This window comes from Macaca mulatta, chromosome 6, assembly GCF_049350105.2.
Source record: "Macaca mulatta isolate MMU2019108-1 chromosome 6, T2T-MMU8v2.0, whole genome shotgun sequence".
NCBI classification, from domain to species: domain Eukaryota; kingdom Metazoa; phylum Chordata; class Mammalia; order Primates; family Cercopithecidae; genus Macaca; species Macaca mulatta.
Genome location: NC_133411.1, coordinates 35,285,599 through 35,297,478, shown reverse-complemented (window position 1 = coordinate 35,297,478; position 11,880 = coordinate 35,285,599). Strand labels below are relative to the sequence as shown.

General features: G+C 43.3%; 1 protein-coding gene and 1 non-coding gene across 2 annotated transcripts in view; both read left to right on the top strand.

The window, feature by feature from the left end:
* The first annotated feature begins 1,264 nt into the window (after positions 1 to 1,264).
* The window catches only part of ADAMTS12 (ADAM metallopeptidase with thrombospondin type 1 motif 12), a 377,381-nt gene continuing 366,765 nt past the window's right edge, over positions 1,265 to 11,880 (top strand). The window contains exon 1 of the mRNA XM_015139808.3: positions 1,265 to 1,779. Coding sequence (XP_014995294.3) covers positions 1,653 to 1,779 — 127 coding nt within the window. The 5' untranslated portion in view covers positions 1,265 to 1,652. The remainder of the gene's footprint in view (positions 1,780 to 11,880) is intronic.
* Positions 6,206 to 6,309, top strand: LOC114679123 (U6 spliceosomal RNA). Its single transcript, XR_003730802.1, has one exon. It is a non-coding gene; the product is annotated as a U6 spliceosomal RNA (small nuclear RNA).

Here is an 11,880-nt window from a genome sequence, read left to right as displayed (position 1 = left end):
TCCTTATAAGTGGAAAAGGGAGGAAGAAGAGTGATGTGATGTGAGAAAGACTCAAAGGGCCTTTGCTAGCTTTGATGGGGGAAGAGGGCCATAAGCTGAGGAATTCAGGCAGCCTCTAGAAGTTGGAAAAGGCAAGACAACAGATTCTCCCCTAGAGTCTTCAGAAATGAATGCAGCTGTGCTAACTCCTTGATTTTTTTTTTTTTTTTTTTAGCCCAGTAAGACCAGTTTCAGATATCTGATTTCCAGAACTGTCACATAAGAAATTTGAGTTGTTTCAAGCCACTGAATGTATGGTAACTTGTAACAGCATTAATAGGAAACTAGCATATACCTCTAAAAGTCTTGGTGCCCATGTGTTCCAGATCTGAGAGGACCACTTTGCTTTCGGGCCACTGAGTTTGCTTTGGCGGCTCTGTCCCTGTGTAAGGTTGAGTAGGTTGGTATCCCAGACCTCTTCATTAACACATGTGGTTGGCTGGCAGTCAGGGAAAACTCAATATTGGGGCCGAATTCTTCCTGAATGGAGTAAGGAGGGCTGTTTCAGCTCAGAGGTGAAAAATCTTGGCTGGATTAGCCCAGTAAATTCTCAAGATGCCTGGCAAGCGTCCTGGATTGTGGCATTCTCTCACCGATGTAAAAGCTTGAGCCTCTGAATGAATGGACGCCCCCCTCCAGGGTAGCCAGTTCAGGGGAACTGGGGAGATACCTTAACACCTTCCTGGGCTGACTTACTTCCTCCACTCTCCTGGTTTCATTTTGGTGAATGGAGGTGGGCTAGGAAAGATGGGGTTCTGAAAGCCGAAAAGCCACATAGAGACCGGCAGACTCAGAGGGGCCCACAGGCATTTGCTGCAGTCACCTCATGGAACAGATGAGGGTCTTGCCTGAGGTCACATTAGCAGATTAGCGCAGCCCATTTCCCTTTGTGTGACTTGGCAAAGAGAAAAATCGCCTATTGGTTTTCCTGTGGAAGAGAATCCCAGAGCGGTCCGAGTGGGTGAGGAGTCTTGATAGAGAGATGTTGGGAAAAGTTCAGGAACTTGGAGGAGAACAGTATGGGAGGGGGCAGCGCTGAGCGCGGAAGATTGGAGGGAGTGGGGCCCCGCTCTGCCCCAACTCTGTTCTCATCATTTTGAGCGTATATTTAAGCACGCTGGTGGGGGTGGCTTGGGGGCCTCTCGCTCGCAGCTTCCTAGACTGCGGCCCAGGGCGGTTCTCCCGGGTCTCCCCTATTTGGCCGGCTCGGCCAGCTGGGCCCGGCGCTCGGGGCGGGGCCGGAGGAGCGCGGGGGTGGGAGTCCCGGAGGAAGATGCACCAAGCGGGCTGCGAGGCCGAGGGGCATGCAGGAGGCGGAGGGGTGGGGACCCGGGTGGACTGCGCCCTCCCGCTCCGGACCATTCCACACTCCACCGAAAGCGGACACTGTCAGCTGAATCACTCCCCTTTCAGGAGGAGGGAGGGGAAAAAGGTGTCTAGCCCCTTTCTGGTTAAAAAAGCACAGGGAGATCGCGGGCAGCTTTGCAGTCGCTGCCTTCTCGCGCCCGGACCATGCACGCCTGCATCTTCCTGCTGGGCCACAGGCGAGCACTTGATTTCTGGAGCTGAGGGCTAAAACTTTTCTGACTTTTCTTCTCCCCAACAACTGAATCATGCCATGTGCCCAGAGGAGCTGGCTTGCAAACCTTTCCGTGGTGGCCCAGCTCCTTAACTTTGGGGCGCTTTGCTATGGGAGACAGCCTCAGCCAGGCCCGGTTCGCTTCCCGGACAGGAGGCAAGGTTAGTGACTCTTCTTTATTTCTTTTTAAAACAGTGGTGGTAAGACATGCAGGAACTTTGTTGCTCCTTTTTCCCTTCCCCCACCCAGCAGAACTGAACTCTGCGAAGCCATTTGGCTGCATGGTAAGGAAACCTGGGCTGGGAGCTCAGGAACCTAGGCTTTCTCAGAATTCAGTGCTTAAGGTGATGAGTCGTTCATTCTTACAGAAAGGTGAGTACCTTGCTCTCTCTTTTACAGGGATGACACTGCGGTCTTTGAAAGACCCAAGAGGGAGCTGGTAACTTTCTCTTTTGTCTCCTCTTTAAAGGCTGTACTGTTTCGATCCCCTATTTTTCAGACTCTAAACATGGAAAATTATCATTTTTTTTAAGTGCCAACTGGCTACTGGCAGTCATTGCAGTGTTTCTAGTTAGTTTTAAACTTCTGGTCAGGAAAGGGGAAATGTGATTCTTCCCCCCTACTGAGCAGGCTTGGCTGTGTTTTTGGTTTCCTGGAAAGATTTAGGGTTGTGTTTTTAAAAGAATAGTCCTTTTGGGGGAACTATCCCTCCGTAAGGGCTCACTTTTTCCTGTCCTGTCTCACTGACCACAGCTGGCAGCTTCTCTTTCTGAATTTCTGAACTCATGTTATTGTAGAAAGCACTGGAAGCGTTCTGATGGACAATTTGTTGTTGTTTTTAGTCTTTTAAGCCTAACACTCAGCAGTTTATTGGACTTGGAAGGGTCAGAGGCACCTTCGTGTTTGGTGGGGGGTTCATTGTACCTCTGGGGGTAGACAGTCCTAGCAGCAGCGATGGCCCACGTGGCACTCTGTGTCAGCCCATCCCACCAGGGATGGTACCAGTGTGCAGGTACCAGTGTTGCTGTCCCTGCTGTACAGATGAGGATGCTGCAGCTTGGAGAGCTTATGAGGCCAGCTAATGCAGAGCAGGGTTTTGAGCCCAGGTAGTCTGACTCTTAGAATCATGCAACACTGTCCTGTAGCAATAATAGGGATACACACACACACACGCATATGCACACACACGCATGCACATGCACACAGAGCACTGGGTTAGCATGCACTAAGTCCTGTGTTTGCTGACTATGCTGAAGCTTCGGGAAGTGTCCTGCATAGTTTTCTGACATCCCTTTAATTCCCAAGGTCACTTGGTTGATAAACATCACCAGCCTGTCCTTGTTTAGGATTTCTAAGCAGGGTTTTCTGCCCATGTGGTAAAATTCAAATATTGCTGGACAACTCATCTCCTGTGGCTTCAAGACGTATGAGAAGCAAGTCCCTCTCTTTGCTTTACTTGGAAAGCTGGAGCCAGCAAACACTGGGGTTAGATGTCAGTCAGCCAGCACTCACTTGTGTAAACGGTCCAGATACAATCTCCCACCCCCAAGTTTAAAATAGCAGGCCTTGTTGTTCTTTGAAAAACAGTTCCTTTGTGAAAGGTCTCCCTTCTGGGGCAGCACAAACAAAGCCTGCAAGCACTTCCCAGGGCATTTGGAGATGATTTCGTTCAAAGACACACATTCTCCTGGGTTGGTTTTCAGCTTTGCTTGCTCCACATGTTCATTGTAAGGGAATTCAGCTTGGTGTGAAGCAGACACCACTGGGCCATGGGCCATGGTTTTTCCTCTCTGAAAAGTGAGATATGATTATTTTCCCTAGTCACCTCTACCTACAGCTATGTGCTGAGAGTATCCACTGTTCAAAAAAACCTATAACGTGCTCCAAGCTTATTGGTGATATATATTTATTTAGGTTTAAAAATAATTTCAGTTTTTTTTTTTTTTTTTGAGACTGAGTCTCACTTTGTCTCTCAGGCTGGAGTGTGGTAGTGCGATCTCAGCTCACTGCAGCCTCTGCCTCCCGGGTTCAAGTGATTCTTCTGTCTCAGCCTCCTGAGTAGCTGGGATTATGGATGTGTGTCACCATGCCCGGCTAATTTTTGTATTTTTAGTACAGACGAGGTTTCACCATGTTGGCTAGACTGCCTCCAACTCCTGACCTCAGGTGATCTGCCCACCTTGGCCGCTTAAAGTGCTGGGGTTACAGGTGTGAGCTACTGCACCCTGCCAATAATTTCAGTTTTTAAAAGCATTTCACCAACCACTGTCAATTCCCTAGTGGATTTACAAATAATCCACATTTGATGCAAAGGAGAATTTTCTTTTTTCTTTTTTTTACTTTTTTATTATACTTTAAGTTCTAGGGTACATGTGCACAACGTGCAGGTTTGTTACATATGTATACATGTGCCATGTTGGTGTGCTGCACCCATTAACTCGTCATTTACATTAGATATATCTCCTAATGCTATCCCTCCCCACTCCCCCCACCCCACAACAGGCCCCGGTGTGTGATGTTCCCCTTCCTGTGTCCAAGTATTCTCATTGTTCAATTCCCACCTATGAGTGAGAACATGTGGTGTTTGGTTTTCTGTTCTTTCAATAGTTTGCTGAGAATGGTGGTTTCCAGCTGCATCCATGTCCCTATAAAGGACATGAACTCATCCCTTTTATGGCTGCATAGTATTCCATGGTGTATATGTGCCACATTTTCTTAATCCAGTCTGTCATTGATGGACATTTGGGTTGGTTCCAAGTCTTTGCTATTGTGGATAGTGCTGCAGTAAACATATGTGTGCATGTTTCTTTATAGCAGCATGATTTATAATCCTTTGGGTATATACCCAGTAATGGGATGGCTGGGTCAAATGGTATTTCTAGTTCTAGATCCTTGAGGAATCGCCACACTTTCTTCCACAATGGTTGAACTAGTTTACAGTCCCACTAACAGTGTAAAAGTGTTCCTATTTCTCCACATCCTCTCCAGGACCTGTTGTTTCCTGACTTTTTAATGATCACCATTCTAACTGGTGTGAGATGGTATCTCATTATGGTTTTGATTTGCATTTCTCTGATGGCTAGTGATGATGAGTATTTTTTCACGTGTCTGTTGGCTGCATAAATGTCTTCTTTTGAGAATTTTCTGTTCATATCTCAGAGGAGAAATTTCTAAGCAGACTTAGAATTAAGAAGAAGAGTCAGAAAGAGGGAGGAAGGGATGGATGAGGGCAAAGCAGTAGAGAATGAAATTCTAAGGCTATCTGGGATTAGGATGGCCTGGGTTTTCCCTCCAAATGACCTACCTACAGTCTCACAAATAACCAATTTCCTTAGACTTCCATTTCCACTTTGATAGCATTTTTGAATGCGCTCAAATCCTGAACATTTAAACTTACAAATTACTTCAGAGATCATCTCACCCATTCTTATTTCTGAACTATTTAATTTATTTTGTTATGGAGATGAGGTCTAGCTATGTTGTCCAGACTGATCTTGAACTCCTGGCCTTAAGCAATCCTCCCACTTTAGCGTCCCCAAATGCTGCAATTACAGGAATGAGCCACCATGCCTGGCCCCCTTTTTACTTTTACAGATAAGGAATGGGAGGTCTAGGGCATCAGTTAGTCAGCCTATATGATTGAGCACCTAATAAATGCCCCTTCACGAGGAAGGTAAAGGGAATTGCACAGGGTTCCATGGTTGGAGACTGAGTCTCCAGATTCAGACACTACATAACCTTTTAGGTTCCTTCTCGTTCTCAGAGTTGGGCTAAATCAAGATTTTAGTCGTTGGAAGGAGTATGGAGATAAATCCAGTCCTTTCTGGGACTAGAAACATAGAAACAGGCTATTTGACTAACTGCCCAGTATTCTTTCCACATTGCTCAGTTATGATATAGGAATGTGCTGTGACTTACACAGGATTTCTTGGTTCACAACCAAGTATCAGAACAACAGGAAATATTAATCTCGCACACAACATACTGCCTCTCTTCTACAGCCAATCATATCCCCTTTGGGTTGTTTATCCCTATGCTGTTTACAAAACGCCAGTCTGTTCCATGACCTCTTTTGCTCCTGACATCTCTGTGAAATCAACAGGACAGGCACTTTATTCCATATTAGAGATGAGCTTTAGGCTTGTGCAAGAAACAGAGGGAATGTTGCAGTGTTTTCAGATAGGAGTTTTAATTATTTATGTATTCTATTTTTTAAAAATTCTGCAAGGAGGAAAGGATTTCAGCTGTTTTCTTAATGTAAGAAGAGAGTTCACAGATTTGATATATTGTGTTGATTATAATAATCTATATAGTTAGCACATTAGTTATCATAGAGTTGATGAGCAAATCCAACGTTCTGTGGCATACTTTACAATTTTGAGGAGACCAACACAGTTCTTCACAACATTCCAACATGTGTAAATTTCTATAATAAAAATCGCGTTGCAAGGTTACAGTTATCTTATATGGAAGATAATTATGAATAAAACCTCTACTATAGGAATTTCATAATCTTTTTTTAGAAAGGGGTCTTAGCTATTCAATTCTTTCTAAGACAGAAATAAATATAAAGAATAAGTACAGATAATGCTCGCTTTGGAAGCACATATACTAACATTGGACCGATACAGAGATTAGTGTAGCTGCCGCTCAAGGATGACATGCAAATCTGTGAAGCGTTCCATTAAAAAGAAAAAAGAATAGGAAACGGTGGCTCATGCCTGTAATCCCAGCACTTTGGGAGGCCAAGGCGGGTGCATCACCTGAGGTCGGAAGTTCGAGACCAGCCTGGTCAACACAACGAAACCCTGTCTCTACTAAAAATACAAAAATCAGCCAGGTGTGGCGGTGTACGCCTGTAGTCCCAACTACTTGGGAGGCTGAGGCAGGAAAATCTCTTTAACCCTGGAGGCAGAGGATATAGTGGGCTGCCGAGATCATGCCAGCCTGGGCAACAGAGCAGGACTCTGTCTGAAAAAAAAAAAAAAAAAAAATACTATAGATTTAGCCTAAACTGTACAAAGCTAGTAAATATTCTTACCTCTGTCCTTTCTAAGCTGAGGGTAAAAGATGCCTTGTTATGTATTTTAAAAAGCGCTTGTGCCAACAGCCTTTACTCAAGAGCTTCTCTTGAAGTACCATTGAAACTTGTGTACTGAGGCTTCCAATATAATTTTAAACAAGGCAAATCAAAGTATTAGGGGCTTAATGTATTTCTACACACCCTTGTATAGATTGTGATGTAATTTTCGTGTATCTCAGCCTCTGGCCCTCCCAACCCCACACCTTATTGATAACCCGCCTTGACATCTGTTCTGGGTAACAGACCCTGGTGATGCACGCAGTAAGGGCAGAGCTTAGGAGTGTGTGCTCTGGGATCAGATTGCCCAGGAACAAATCCTCATCCCTCATTGTTGTCACTTTACAGAGATGGAAGTAGAGCCCCAGATGAGGGATACAATTAATGCTTACCCACAGAATTGTGAGGATTAGATAAGACCAAGCTGGCATACTCTTAATGTAGTACTTGACCATAGAAATGATAAAAATTAGGAGCAATTATTATTTCTTGACACCTATTTCTCCATCGCTATCATATCTCCTCTGAGTTCTGCTTTCATTGGCCAAGATTATAGCTAACAAATCTGCAAAACTAATCTTAGCTTATGGAGAGGAGGCTAAGGTGAGTGTGGGCTTCTCTCCTATCTCTGCTTGGAGGTTACACATGTCTATGTCCACAGTGATCCCTAGTAGCCAAGTTTCTACCTTTAAAACCAACAGTGCTAGTATTTAATGAATGTTATTTGTCAAGCACAATATTAAATGTTTTAAATATATTAATGCATTGGAGCCTCACTCCCAGCCTAGGAGGTAGATGCTATTATTATTATGCCCATTATATAGTTGAGGTAGCTGAGCTTGGGTCACCAACACAAACCACACTTTGTAAGTGACCCCCGATTTCCATCCACACCTATGGGCTGCCATGGTTTAGCTGCCTCCTATGCAATCAGATCAGGAGGGAAAACCGATATTATCCCCCATCGTTTTGCCCGACAAAGAGGCAATTACTATGTCCATTGATTGCTAAGAAAATTGAGGCGTAAAGAAGTGAAGCGCTTCTTGTCTGGTCAGACCACCGTCCCTAGGAGCAGTGTTATTACCTCTAACCCGCTACGCTCTCTGCCAAGAGCAGCTGCTTTTCTTTACTTACTAATGAAGTGTGGTGGCTAGAGCATGGTTTTGAAATAGAAGGCACAGCATTTCAATCCAAGGAATGTTATATAATGTGGCACAGTGACTTCCTACACTCACTTTCCTTATTTATGAAATGGGGATAACAACTGAATCTCTATCACAGGGTTGTTGTGAGTATTGAATGAGGAAAGACTTATGGTACCTGGCTCACAGCAAGCGCTTATGAAACACTGTTATTATTATCATATTATTCTATAGCCAACTTAGATTGGCTCTCTTAAAAACTTGTTCGATCAAAAGCAACTGGGTCAAAATTTATAAATGTGTTTGCTCTTTTATTTATTGGGCAATAGGTGCTAGGGCATAGGCAAACTTTCATCTTTCATTTTACACTTTCAAAAATCATATTTAAATCTGTGAGATGTATCTTCAGAGGCAGTTTCTATAAAGAATATTTTAAGTCAGAAAATCTATGAGAAAAAATGTTGTTTTCTGGATAAATTGAGATAACTCCTAGATTAAGTTTGCTTCCTCTACACCCTTCCCATTGCAATTCTTCTAACTCAGATCTGGGATTATTGCTTCTCTCTGCTGGATGGCCTTGATGGCAGAATACCAAGCCTGCCATTTAAGCCTGCCTCTACGCTGGCCTGCTTTTTCTCACACCCTTGTCTCCTGCTAACACTCCTGTGGATCTGTCGCTCCAAACTCATTTTGCTTTCCTATTGCCTGAGAAGACCTCGAGCTCTACTCTAGCTGCCCCGTCCCCATCTCCAGCAGTCTCAGTCAAGGGATGCCTCTTCCAAGGTGAATTCTTCCCTCAGGATGCAGCCAGCTGTAGTGGGTACCATCAGCAAGGCATCGGGAGTGACCAGTGTCAGAGAGCCTTGTGTCATGGGGCACAGGCATGCCTCACTTATCTTGTCTACTGGATATTCTATATGGTTCTCTCATAAGCCAGCATAGCATTGCCCCATTCAATCCTTCTCACCTATTTATTTTTAACTGGGAAAAGCAACACAGGAACTACAAATTTTAAAAGGAAAAATCACACCCCAAATCTCATCATCATAAAAATGTTCACTCTTACCCATTATTTCAAACGCTTTATTCATATGCATATATATTAATATGTCTCACAGTTGCAATTATAGTAGAGATTCAATTATACATTTATTGCCCCTTTATTATATCCTATTGTTTCCATATTTCTGTAAAATTGCCACAATTATTTTGATATATCAACTTACATAAAAATTTAGAGTAATTTTTAATAATGTAAGATTGATTTAGAATCACACTTGTTGGTTTGTTTCATGACAACCTAAATTTTATTATAGTTGTTTTCTAAGTATAGCAAATAAGATATTTTCAATTCTTTTCAGAGTTTTTCAATAGGTTATAGCTCATTTGACTTGGAAGAGTATAACATTTTATTCAGAATTCATTTTTTAAAATGTGGTTGCTTTTCATTCATGCTCCCCTTAAATCAGTCAATCTGGCTTTTTGAAAAAATGATCTGCTAGAAAAGATGCTTATTTTCTGTTTTGATAGAGATGCAGAGACTTGCGTGTGTAACAGGGTACTCAAATGGGACTCTTTCTTTTGTCTCAGTTTCTGCCAAGACCTTAAGTCTGAGAAGAAAAAAAAAGATTAATTTTCTACACGTACTTAAAGAGAAATTTCAGACCATGTGTGTGGGCCTTGCAGGGGGATGGTGTGATTCTAATTTCTTCACTCTCCTAGTATGAGCGTGAGGAGAGGCTTAAAGGCCAGTGGAGAGATTTCAGAGAGACAATTCCTTCAGGAGAGATGAGAATGCTAGGGCATTCATTCCCCCTACTGTGCCCCAACTCAAGGCAAGGGAAGGGACAGCTAGTGATCTTGAGGGTTTGCTATGGGCTTGGGGAGCATGGCCACTAGCATTTTAGCCTTAAAATATGGATAGGCAAAAGACTGCCTGGAATGACATTTGGTGACACAGCTGACCAAGAGCACAGCCAGGAATGGCCTGATTTTCATGACGTGGGGTGGGGGTGAAGGGGATGTCAGGGATCGTGGTTGCTTCTTGTGAGCCAGATTTGGACCTCATGAAAGGCAACAAGATGTGGATCATCTTGAAAAGATGCCAAAGAGGATGCCCTGTAGGGGTGATGTGGTTTCAGTAAAGGGGTAGAAGATAGGGAGGCAGTGGGTGGCCAGTCGGAGGAGGAATTATCCACATTGAGGGACCTGAAGGGAGCAGAGGTTTCCCAGTGGCCACAGAGCTTCTCTTAATAGAAGGTGCCAGTCAGCATGTGGACACTGGCTACATACAGGGCACCATTGCTAGATGATACCATTGCTATATACCCAACTGAATAAGATATTTTCTGCCCCTAACTCCCTTCCCTGTTCGAGCCCTGGAGGAGCCAGAAGCATCCCTGTGAGTAGCAGAGGAGAAGATCAGCCAGAGGGAAATACTACAGGAGCTGACTGCATCCGCCTCACCCACCCACAGTTTCTCTTTGGAAGGTCCTCCAATACTAGATTGGAGCAGACGTTTCTTAGGGAGTGAATGGGCAGGAGAGAGAACTGAGTCAGTTACACATTTCAGTTCATGGCACACTAGTATGAATTTTGCGAAAAAGCTTTTTTTGTTATGTATATTTATGCATTTCTGTTCCCACTCCCTACTCCAATTCTTCCCCATGGAAAACCATTTTAATGGGTTCCATATGTATTTCTTGTTCCAGTGTGTTCTGGAAAACTTTGTATTATTGTTTTCGTGTGTGTGTATTTTCCATGAATGTAAATAGCTCTGCATTAGCTTGTTCTATTTCTTGTTTTTCATGGAGCATTGCTGTGAAGATCTGCCCATGTTGCCGTGTGGTCTGTTGTGCCTAGCTATTGCAGTCGGAAATAATGGGTCCGGGCTTTTTATGCCTAAAAATGGAGACCATTTGTTAGTGTCTGAGAGTGAAAACTCTGTGTTCTCCCCCATATTTAATCCAAGGCAGAGAAGAATGATTCCACAAAGGGTTTAGAGGTAGTTGCCTGGGAAAAAAACAAAAAACAAACAAACAAAAAAAAACCAGCTCTTTTATAATTGTAACCCATCAAGTCCAGTTATTTTAATTAACTAGCTATGATAGTGTTTACTGATACATCAACACATAAGAACTGAGCACCTGTGATGTGAAAGATTCTGGCAGATTTGGGGATAAATTGTATAATAAAAGGCAATATAAAATAAAGTCATTCTGGGAGGTACAGAGAGTAAGGGCATGAGGGTTCAGGGAAAGGTGAGAGAAGTTTAGCCAGGGACACTAGGAGAAAAAAGAGGAAGGATTTAAGTTGAGACTTGAATGCTTAAACAGGATTTTGATAGAATGCAAAAGACATTCTGGTTGGAGAAGTTACATGAGCAAAGTAAAGCAAGTTACAAAGTGCAAAACTACAACTGAGAAGTGACAAGTAGAATTTTTTTTTTTTTTAAGCAACATATTAGTTTATCTTACTAAATGGTTAATAGTTTTGGGAGGCCAAGGTGAGTGGATCACCTGAGGTCAGGAGTTCAAGACCAGCCTGGTCAACATGGCCCCGTCTCTATGAAAAATACAAAATTAGCCGGGTGTGGTGGCGCATGCCTGTAATCCCAGCTACTTAGGAGGCTGAGGTAGGAGAATTGTCTGAACCTGGGAGGCGGAGGTTGTGGGGAGCCGAGATCATGCCATTGCACTCCAGCCTGGGCAACAAGTGCAAAACTCCATCTCAGAAAACAATGCAAAGCAAAACAAAACCAAACAAACAAAAAAAGAAGTCTGTAATCCAGAGTGATGATAAATTCTCTGCTAGGTAGATCCTTTGTTATTCTCAAACATCAAAATAAGGAGGTAGTGGTAGGGAGGCAAATTAGAGTAGGTCAAAAATGTGTATGTGTTCTTGTATGGGGAAGGATCAAGTGTTCCAGTCTTGCATTTTTAAAGTGGCAGTTTTTATGTTTTGAGCCAATGCCTTGGATCCTGATATATCCCCTTATCATATGCATTTGGTAAACATTTTTTTTTAAACCCAGCTTCTTT